Source organism: Boleophthalmus pectinirostris, unplaced genomic scaffold, assembly GCF_026225935.1.
Source record: "Boleophthalmus pectinirostris isolate CB_2022bp ecotype Guang Dong unplaced genomic scaffold, ASM2622593v1 HiC_scaffold_5, whole genome shotgun sequence".
Classification (NCBI taxonomy): domain Eukaryota; kingdom Metazoa; phylum Chordata; class Actinopteri; order Gobiiformes; family Gobiidae; genus Boleophthalmus; species Boleophthalmus pectinirostris.
In genome coordinates, this window is record NW_026571404.1 from 12,352,077 (window position 1) to 12,363,552 (window position 11,476).

Sequence of the window (11,476 nt, forward strand, 5' to 3'; positions counted from 1 at the left end):
GATGTAAACCTTTCAGTCTTTACAAACTGCATTCTTCCCATTTTAGATTACTGTGATATCATTTATCAAAATACTACAACTTCTATCCTCCAACCACTCAATATTTTCTATAAGAGTCTGTGCAGATTCATTCTCCTCTGTCCCTTCAGAACTCACCACAGTACGATGTATCACCAACTGTCCTGCTCACTCTGTCCTCCCGACGTCAACTTCACTGGTTATTATTTAGCTTTAAATGCATTAATCTTAGTTTTCCTGAATGTCTCAAACAGTATTTAATTCCATTCAGATCCTCTGACAGTTTACGTCTCACAGATCAGATATTTTTTGTTGTCCCAAGAGTCAAAAAACAAACAAGAAAACACTCATCAATTCATGCATTTACATTTTGTCTCTTCATTTAAAAATGCTCTGGTTCAATATTTACAGAACCCATGTCATTGTTTTTGATCATTTTGTTGTTCATCTTGTAGTATTTTGTGATTATCTTCGAACTCAGTTTTAGTTTTTTTGCTCAAATTTGTTTTATTATGTGTCAAACAGTCAAGTGTGAGTGAGTGTGTTTGAGTGTGTGTTTGTGCTGATTTTGTTGTTTTGGTGCTTATTTCAATTTATGTAGCCGACTATCTGCCCTACTGTATCTGTTTTTTGTTGTTGTAGCTATGACGACCTCCTCGAAAACGAAATGGCGAGACATGTCAAGGGGCTTATCCTCCAAATAAATAAATTCAAATTCAAACCTTTCAGAGTTTTCATCACAACTGTATCTCACAAAAATAAAGTGAAACCTGCACACTTACCATCAAAAGCACACGTCTATCACTGAAAGAATGCACATAATATTATACTGTGAGTCCTTTACTCCCACGCAAGCTCACTGTAACAAATTAGCCATGTGGTTTAAAGATTGATTTTGTAAAACGTAATCAAAAATGCCAAAGAAAAAGAAAAAAAATATGTATATATAAACGGGCTGATGTGGTGCTATAGTATGCTTAGTTATGTTATAAAGTTGAGTTTATTTATGCAGACGACTTTAATTAGGTTTAATAATCTAATGCAGTGAACTTGTACATTAGTAGTTTATTTGGAAACTTGGGAATTATAGGATTGTTATAGTTTTATTTCCAAATTTGGTCTGCTTCAGAAAGGTAAGTCTATGATTCATTAAATTTACTTACTGGAGTTTAGGTTATGCAAATGCCCTCTCACCAGAAGCATAAAGTTTACTCTCGGGCACACTGACCTAGTTCATCATAAAAAAAAAAAAAAAGATAATAACTAACTGTGCACAATTTTAAGGTGGCGATGAATCACAATGGCTTGTTTATACAGGTTTCCGTATATGATCTCTGGTGCTACCTTAAATCTCCAGACGACAGCCCACTCTTGAACTTGGACTGTATTTATTCTGATCGATAATGTTATCATACTAACAGTAACACCAAAAGCGACATTTAGCGCTATTTCTGCACGCGAATTGACGCAGAAAAATGAAGAAGAGAAACGTAAGAAAGGATGATTCAGCGTCGGTTCAGAAGCCTACAAAATTACAGCAACAGAAGAAAGAAAAGACGTGAGTTTGCAGCCTTTAAGTAAAATCTGTAGCCTATAGTGGGTGCGTGTTGTCACTGCATACATTACCTACTGTATATAGCCTTTATAGTTATACAATAGGCTATATATTCACTATATGCGATCTAGTTTATAATTCAGCAGGAAAAAAACAAGTCTGGCTACTTTCCTGTTCAAATATAGGAAAGCAACCCGTGCAAACTTTGTGTTAGACTACCTACTATTTTCCTCTGCAGTGACCTGTAGCCCATAGAGCATAAGTTAATCTGTCTGGTGTGACTGGTGCCATTGTAAAGGGTTTAAGACAGAATTACACGCAATAAGAAAAGCCTAATTCACTTCTTTACTGGTGTTTATGAAGAGAGTGGTTATGATGTAGGCTGTTATTTCCTCTGCTGTATTTGACACACCCCTTTTCAAGCTGTTTGGGTACATGTTGGTGGAGTGAAGGTAGAATTTAGTTTGAAGAAGTTAGTTCTAAACTTCCAAGGCAAAATGGAAGATAATCAAAAACCCAGACCCAGTAAAAATCAGTGCACAAGGGCAGTAATCAGTGGTAGTGACTGAATGGGAAATGTGAAACTTTCATAACTTATAACAGCTTAACTTGTTTGCAAGGGGAAAAAAATAAATAAAATTACAGCCATTTTATGTAAAAAATAAATAAATAAATAAAATAAAACAGTTGATTTCTGAAATCCATGTTAATAATAAATTATGCCAATTGCTTGGTCAATAGGGATGAGTTCATGGTTATGAGTGGTATCAAGTCAACAAAAAAAAAAAAAAGATTAACTAATGTCCTGTCCTGCTGATTAGTTAACTAAAACGGGAGTGTGGCAAAGTGCTCGAAACTATTATGTATCTCTATGTTTACGACCATAACTGCACAGGAGTTCATGCTAAAACAACAATATACAATACATGATATGTTGACAATAAAATTGTTAACATATTTAAAAAAAAACAATCAAACAAACAAACAAACAAAAACAACCACAAAATATTTTGCTTACTAACTCACACACTTCTCCTTTCAAAAGAACATGACTCCAGGAAGAATAGCTGTGTGGAAGCACAGCTAATGGAGGTCAAATAAATATAAATACAAATACAAACTCCTTTCTGTTGTCCTATATAAATCCTTACAATCTGTGTACATTATTAGTTGACTAATACAAACCTTAGTCCCTGATATTGGTCATATTGGAGGGTTTCATCAGGTATCAGTATCTATTTGATACTGAACATTTTGCGATATTTGGGACCATTTTTTTCTGCACTGCCCCAGTCTCTTTGTGCCCGTGTGTTACACGTTCCAAGTTAAAAGTTTGTCCTCAGTGCATCAGATTTGTATTTTTAAACAGACTATAATATGTTTGCTTGTTTGTACTAATCATCTGACAGATAAATAGTTTTTGTTAGTTTGTTAATTTGTGAACTCTACTATAACATACATTTATGATCCTTGACTTGGATTTTAATAAGCTCAATATTGATATTGACAAATATTGATTATTGGCCACAATGCTATGATCAGTATCATATCAGGAACTGGCTAAATCCATATTGGACCATCCCTAAATTACAATGTGATGAACTTATGTTACAGCGGTAAGTCCATGTTTTTAAGGTTAGTTTGCCTTATTTATCATATCATGTGTCATTTAAATGAATCTTTATCCTTTGACAGGCCCACATCATGGAAGAAAATCATCCTCTTGTCACTCGGTGCAGTTGCCATGTTGGGATTCTCTGTGAAAATACTCCCTGAACTAATCCAGCAGGCTGTTTTCATGTACAGATGTAAGTGACTTTTTTGTAATAGCGCTTAGAAGTTTAGATTCATAATAGAACAAGTCAAAAAGCATACAACAGACAAAGTATGAATGAACTCAGTCAATGCAGTTATCTCTTAGTGTTATCCAGAAGATTGAAAATCAGATACTTCAATATCAATACTAAAAACTGTTATCAAAAACAGATACTCAATTACTCAAAGTATCTATATTAAAAAATAGAGTAATCTTGAACTTCACTAACACCAGTACAAAACCACTTAAAGAAAACACTATTATTGTTTTGTGCAGAAAATTACATTGTATTGTCTAAGTGGTTTTTTTTTTTTTAAATCATTGTGTTACTTGAACTACAGTGAAAATAATGTAGTCCACTTTCAGACCTGGAATAATTCTTATATAGTCCTGATTTAGATTTGGTGGTACTTGTGAAAAGTAAACCATATCTAAATATATTGTGCCATTTGTTAATTCTTCTCAGATGTTGAAAAATTGGTGTAGTTGTCCCATGAGAGGGGTCACTGATTTTTGTTTTTATATTGTTCGTCTCTTTGCTTTTTTTTTTTTTTTTATTACAATGAATGCAGTGAAGAGAGCTTTCCATATTCATTGCATTATGTTTACAGTGAGACTGCCGTACTTTGCTGACCTGAGCCAACCTGCTGACTTCTCCCTCAATCACACTATCAACCTGTACCTGTCGCCTGAGGAGGGCATCTCTCTGGGAGTTTGGTGAGTCCAAACATTTGTAAAGAGACAAAATATAAATGACCCTTGCACCTTCACATCGGCCTACAACTAAATTAATTGTGTATTTGTAAGTTGAAGTAGCCGATATTATCCAACAAAGCTACTATAGTTTTTGCTAGTGGCTATGACAACCCATTTTACTAAAAGACTGTTAAGATCGTATGTTATTAGGTTCTTTTTTCAGACTAAGAGTTTGTTTTCATACATGACAGTTTTGATTGTTCACTCACTCTTCCTCAGAGTGGTCACGTGATGTCGCTGTGACGTGTCCGGTCAGCTGATTTATACAGATTTTGGCGCTGTCTTCTTACTGGTGGAGGCAGGATGACGGCGCCATCTGCAGTCCGGTACGTGCCCTCGGGACTATAATCCAGGAAGATGGTGTTTTTTTACTCTCACACACCTGGGATACTGTCCTGAGGAAGTCAGACTGCAGATGGCGCTGTCGTCCTGCATACACCAGTAGGACAGCGCCAAAACCTGTTTAAATCAGCTGACCGGACACAGCAACATGGTGACAATGTGACCACTCAGAGGAAACCTGCTAGTGAACAGTTGAAAATGTCAGATATGAAAACAAACTCTTGGTCTGAAAAAAGAACCTAATATCATAAATTATTGGAAGCCCAAATTAACCTAAATTTTACTCCCTGGTTGGAAATCATAACCAAAACTCCTCTAATGTATATCAATATTATTATTTGGCAAATAAAAATATAAGAGAAAACATATTTAGTTTGTTTAAATAATGTTTAAATTATTGAAAAAATTAGTTTCTTGAGTGTAAATTGTGCCAAACTTTTGAAGAGTGTGATATCATCAGTGTGGTACTCACTATAAAAAATTTTCAACGGAACCATCAAAACCTTTCATACACACTTTTACTTTCTCGTGCATCCAACAATTAGGAGTAGTAGTTTCATAAATTAATCTATAATGGTCTCATATATTTGTTCTGTATACTCTTATGCTTTTTTTCAAGGCTCACTGTTCCTGATCTCCGGTGGAAGGAGGCACAAGGAAAAGATCTGGACTGGTATGAGAAAGCTTTAGGAGATGGAAATCCTGTTTTCATTTATTTCCATGGAAACACAAAAAACAGGTATGAGTGAGAACGGTTTTGTCATGTATTTAATTACACTGGGATGGGCAGTCTGTTCATATTGCGGCACATTTTCACAGGGCGGCGCCACATCGCATTGGAGTTTTAAAAGTGAGTGGTGACTGAAGTATAATATTGGAGCTTATATTTCCAGTAAAATACATTTCTCGTGTCAGGTTCTGAGTGCACTTGGTTATCATGTGGTGGTGCCAGACTACAGAGGTTAGTGAATACCCAGTGTTGGGGAGTAACAGATTACATGTACCGGAGTGAAGTAATCAGAGTACAAATTATGAGTAACTGTATTCGGTTACAGTTACTTTTTGAATGAGTGGTAATTGGATTATAGTTACTTTGTTAAAATAAATGGATTACATGGCGGTATTTACCTGTTTTTACATTTTGGGTTATACCCCCCGCCCACCACTCATTGCCGGGAACTAAACCAGGTCCAAACCAGGACTAAACCAGGACTAAACCAGGTCTAAACCAGGTGTAAACCAGGTGTAAACCAAGTCTAAACCAGGACTAAACCAGGACTAAACCAGGTCTAAACCAGGACTAAACCAGGACTAAACCAGGTCCAAGCCAGGACTAAACCCGGTCCAAGCCAGGACTAAACCAGGTCTAAACCAGGTCTAAACCAGGTCTAAACCAGGTCCAAACCAGGACTAAACCAGGTCTTAACCAGGTCCAAACCAGGTCTAAACAATGACTAAAACCAGGACTAAACCAGGACTAAACCAGGTCTAAAAAAGTGAACCAAATCAAGTAATCCAAAGTATTCAGATTACGTCACTCACCTAAAGTAATTTAATGGATTACGTTACAAACTACATTTTAGGGTATGTAATCTGTAATCTGTAAGGGAATACATTTTAAAAGTAACCTTCCCAACACTGTGAATACCCTGTCATTTCTGTTTAAAGGTGCCCTATGTAATTTTTCCACTGGAGGATCTGCCACCTGCTGGTCTTTATGGAGTTGTGTTCTGGGTCATTCCACGCCACATCTCCGAATGCCCCCACTCGACCATCTCAAATTTTAACCACTGAAAATTTGAAGCACCTACCTTAAATAGTTTTTTAGATACAGTGATCTGAAAGCAGCTCCTCAGAAAACTCTGCACAAAGCGGGTCAAGAGGGTAGTTAACAAAATATTTTTTAATGACAAAACTATAAGGAGTTGGGAGCTAAATTTTTGGAATCTCCAGTTGTCTTCCCTTATAACAAACAATTAGTGTCTAAGGCTGTTAAAGGTAATTGAATCTTTCTAGCAGGTGGAAAAGTACCTGAACTTCACCAAAAAAAGTGAGAGCTCATTTTCAAAAATTCCGTTTGAAATGATGAAAGTTAATAATAGATATTATTATTACTTTAAACTAACCAGAATATGCCAAAGTTTCTCTGGTAACAATTTTATCAACATCTGACTGTGCCCACATGGGGAACCGAGCCTCCAAAGAAGGGGCCAAAAAGATCAAATATTCAGGTTCAGGAGTTAGTTTGCAATTATCTGCTTGGAGTAAATAGATCTTAGACCTCAAACATTGAAAAAAGAAAAAAAAAAAAACTGAGCGGCAACCAAATTTCAGATTTTGGAGGCCCACAGCACCCCCCTTAATAAAGATACCCAATATTTGACAACAGATTTAGAATCTACAATAATACCAATTTTCAGCTTCCTCGTTCTATTTTTATGAAGTTATGGTCTCTCAAACATGCTTATAAATGAAGGCTTCCGAAAAAATGGGCATGGCCCCAAAATTTCAACAGGCAATAACTCAGAAACGTCTGAAGGGATTGAGCTAAAATTTGAGATTCTTTCATTTGGTCATTTTAGAATTTTTTAGAATTTTTTTCAGCCAACTCTATAATGATGATTTCATATGGACTGACCCACCTCCTAAAATTTTTTCAGTCAAATCTGAGATGGTCGAGCGGGGGAATTTGGAGATTTGGCGTGGAATGACCCTTATTATTTTGCCTAGATAATGTTTCCTTGGTTTGGCCTTAAACGTATAATTTTTTTATCATAATTTATTTAACGACAGGTGTTTTTGTTGCTATTAATACCTTTTTAAAAATACACTTACAGATCTGACCTGTAACTTTGCCTGGTGGTGTCATCTACTTGTCTTCATGGAGATAAATAAGTTTAAGTAGACATCTTCATGTAGACAACGGCTCCACCAGAAAAGTTACATGAGGCACCTTTGAATAAGCATTTTTAAATCTGCAAAAATAATACTATGAGTTGTTCTCTTTATCTCTGTTAAGTGTCATTGTTCATGTTCAGGGTTTGGAGACTCTACTGGAGAGATCACTGAAGAAGGTGCGACCACTGACTCCCTCTACGTGTACAACTGGGTCAAAGCACGAAGTGGCAGCAGCCTGGTCGTTATCTGGGGCCACTCTCTCGGCACTGCGTGTGTACAAATAATTTCCCACATTTTTGTAAAGTGCTGTTGCAACTAAGTGTATCCCAAACCCCCCCATTATATCAGTAGTAACAACAGACCGATATATCTGTGCGTCAGTGTTTGTGCTTTTTAGCTTATCGACTATTGACCATAAATCTCCTTGATTGGCCGATATTTTGTTGTTGACAAGCTGCTGCTTAAAGAGGCACTCAAAGCTTTATTTGAACACTTGTGCGAAAACATTTACTGCACGAAATGTGTCTAGACTGCTCTCTTATAGGTTTGTGGTAAAAAGGATTAAGGTGAGCTTGTAGTAAATTTAAATGACACCATCCATCCATCCATTTTCGTCCGCTTATCCGGGGCCGGGTCGCGGGGGGAGCAGCCTAAGCAGGGACTCCCAGACTTCCTTCACCCCAGACACATCCTCCAGCTCCTCCGGGGGGACCCCGAGGCGTTCCCAGGCCAGCCGAGAGACATAGTCCCTCCAGCGTGTCCTGGGTCTTCCCCGGGGCCTCCTCCCGGTGGGACATGCCCGGAACACCTCCCGAGGGAGGCGCCCAGGAGGCATCCGGAACAGATGCCCGAGCCACCTCAACTGGCTCCTCTCGACGTTAAATGACACCATTTGGGCAAAATAAATATAAATTGGCCCTAAATATCTGTCTAAAAATATTGGCAGAGCTTATCGGCTGTCGATTTCACTGGGTTCTAAACATCAGCATCGGCTATGAAAAAACATTTCTAATGAATAGGGATGAATCTTTATGAATAGTTTCTTTGTTGGTACGAGTGGTAGTTGAATTATGAATATTGGTTGCCAGATCTAATCACATAATATTAAGCTTCTTATGGCTATAGGACCACATGCAGTAATGACATGGCAGAGTTACATAATAGACTTCTGAGGTATAGTTTCAAGTTTATTCATTTGTAATTATTTATTTATTTTTTTGTCCAGGTTATCAACAAATGTTGCTGTAAAACTTCTTGAGAAAGGTATGGCTAAGATGTGGACAGTGTGGTTAGATTGTATGAAAATGTCTTCTTCTGTTTCCAGGTGTGGTTTTAGATGGCGTTATTCTTGAAGGAACATTTAATGCTGCTCGAAGCAAAATTCCCGTAAATCCTTTAATCTGGGTAACCACCACCTACAACATTAACATTATAAAGTGCATATCCTCTGTTGCTGTTTCATAATTCTATATTTTTTTGTGTTTTAGTTTTATTTTACTCTTCCTGGTATTAAATATTTATTTATAGGAGAAGGAAGCCTTTTACAATCTCCACCTTTTCCAACAGAGGAAAAGTAAGTACAGTTGAAACATTTTTGGCAAGTTATTCAGATTATTCTTTTATATTGAGACATTAAATTATTTTTTTTAGAAATTACACAATGTGACTTTTCTGGTGGATCCGCCATCTGCTTGTCTCCATGGAGATGTTATTGCTTTGACTGGACTCTTCAGTACGACATTGAACTTATCTTGCATTTATTCAGCTACAAGCAGAGGTGTAGTGGGCGTGGTCCACCCACTTCTCCCGACGTGAGATATAAAAACCAACAAATATAAATTAGTCTACAACTTAAATGTCAAACCGCAATGGCAATGGTGAAAACAAACTGCATAGGCTCATGATATCTGCGGTACTGTCCTATAGTGACCTGCCCCATGAGGGACCAGGACTGAACCAGGACTGAACCAGGACTGAGTGTCGGGGTCCAGAGGCGTGCCCACGTCGCCTGTTGGGTGACCTCAGGCGAAAGGACCGGCACAGAGCTGTGCGCCTCATGGGGCTAAACACAGTTGTCGCCCGGTCGTGCTTTGTGGACACCCTGCTCTGAAGGTTCAGGGTTCTCCCTCTCTCTCTCCAAGATTTAGTCCTGCTTAAGACCTGGTTTAGTTCTGTTTCAGTCCTGGTTTAGTCCTGGTTTAGACCTGGATAAGACCTGGTTTAGTCCTTGTTTAGACCTGATATAGTCCTCATGTAGTCGTGGTTTAGTCCTGGTTTAGTCCTGGTTCAGTCTTGATTCATTCATTCATGCGTTCAGTCATTCATGTGTTGTAGCCTATGGTATATGTTCTGTAGGTGATTATGAATGTTGTTAATGTTAATAACATAAAAAAAAAAAAAAACATCAAATATTACTGATTTCAGGAATGAATTTCATGAATCGTGTACCTCACTTAACAATCCCCACTACACCACTGATTACAGGTGTTTTTATTGCTCTAATACCTTTGGAAAATGCTTTCTACTGTGAACAGGCTTGCGTCTCCACAGATCTGACCTGTAACTTTAGCTGGTGGGGTCCATGGAGATAGATAAGTTTAATACCTTACTCGGAAACATTCCTGGCAAAGCAATAACAGATATGGAGACTAGTAGGTGGTGGCCACAGACTTTCTACCAGAAAAATTACATAGTGCACCTTTTAATGTATTCAGTATTTCTCCGCATTTTTTTATTCTTTATTTTTGTTTTGGCAGCTTAAAGAAAATGAAAAGCCCAATACTATTTCTCCACGCAGAAGATGACAGCTCAGTACCTATTGAGACTGCTGAAACGGTAATAGTTATTCATACACTGGAAATGTATGTGTTTTGGCATGTTTACACTTTTGTTGTTGTTCTTCATTCAGTTGTATGAAATAGCTGCTAGTTTCCAAAACAAAGATCGGGTCAAGATGGTTCGGTTTGATGGGACTTTGAAGGGAGGCTATCTCCATAATGGACTCTATCGGGACGCCGAATTGCCTGGTGTAATAAAGTAATATCTCATTTTATAATAACTTACCTATTAACAGACAAATTTCCTTGTTTGTTTTTAATGTTATATTTTTTCTTTGTGTCCTTTGTAGGGATTTTGTGGCGTCTTTATAGTCAAGCCTGAATAATGGACAACTCTAGAAGAAAAACTAAATGCAATGTTGATTTATAAAAAAACTTACATTTCTAAAAGAGGTTGTGAAGACCTGCAAATCCACAATTTTACAACTGATCTGAACATTCTACCACATTTACTTCCTCGGCATTGTAATCACTGTATAGTTTTTAAATATACTGCAGTCCCACATTCCTAAATTGGTCTAAATAATGGCCGCAATAGCAATTTAAGATTCTGGTCTGTCCTAATAATTGCACTGAGTTATCTTTAATTTATTTTAATTTTAGGAAACAAAATGTGATTGTGAAAAATGCGATCGTTTGCTATTGAATGCACCATAATTACCGAAAACATATGAGAGCTGTTGTGGAGTGTTGATGCAAGTTGATCATAAATCTTGGCACTTTCTGTCTTAATATCACAGTGGCACTTATATTTTGTTGAGCTTCTTGAATAAAGATGAATACTGAGAAGATTAATTCAGTTAATATTTGTCACCAAAGCATGGGGTACAAAAAGTTAGGCTTTAAAACAAGACTCTATTTGTGTGTATGTGGACGTTAGGGCTGATGTCACAATCGTTTTAATATTGCATCAAATAACTATTAACCTATAAACAGACTCCAAAACCTGAAATGTGCAGAGAGAAGAGGTTTTAAGGACAAAGCTGAAATTACATAAACATGACAATTTGAGTTTTTGATGAAATCCCTATTTTGTTTGTAAACTTGAGGATGTTCTCAAAGCATCAGGGTCAAATTCAGCAAAAACTAACCTCATATTAACTCTTTCTCCCATGAAGACGACATTTAACGACCCCCTTGTTTCCTTAATGACGAGTTTTGACACCTCCGCTGTATCACTAAAGACGTGATTTGACGACCATTAGAAACGGCTCGGTTTTTCACATGTAAACAGTGGCTGTGATAGGCGGGGGC

The 11,476-nt window shown here is 37.3% G+C and overlaps 1 protein-coding gene across 1 annotated transcript; it reads left to right on the plus strand.

Moving 5' to 3' along the window:
- The first annotated feature begins 1,394 nt into the window (after positions 1–1,394).
- On the plus strand, positions 1,395–11,011 carry si:ch211-117n7.7 (Monoacylglycerol lipase ABHD12-like). The gene is made up of 13 exons (XM_020927319.2): positions 1,395–1,576; positions 3,269–3,381; positions 4,001–4,106; positions 5,107–5,226; positions 5,307–5,337; positions 5,403–5,448; positions 7,526–7,655; positions 8,611–8,648; positions 8,710–8,789; positions 8,873–8,958; positions 10,142–10,220; positions 10,294–10,421; positions 10,513–11,011. Exons 1-13 carry the CDS (start codon positions 1,494–1,496, stop codon positions 10,532–10,534), a joined length of 1,062 nt encoding a protein of 353 aa, XP_020782978.1. The 5' UTR covers positions 1,395–1,493; the 3' UTR covers positions 10,535–11,011.
- The last annotated feature ends 465 nt before the right edge of the window (positions 11,012–11,476 follow it).

Excerpts from the sequence above, each read along its gene's own strand:
- si:ch211-117n7.7 (XM_020927319.2), top strand. The coding sequence starts at position 1,494 with ATGAAGAAGAGAAACGTAAGAAAGGATGATTCAGCGTCGGTTCAGAAG. Across the intron at positions 5,227-5,306 it reads CATGGAAACACAAAAAACAG|GGCGGCGCCACATCGCATTG; the intron begins GTATGAGTGAGA and ends ACATTTTCACAG. Across the intron at positions 8,959-10,141 it reads CCTTTTCCAACAGAGGAAAA|CTTAAAGAAAATGAAAAGCC; the intron begins GTAAGTACAGTT and ends TTGTTTTGGCAG.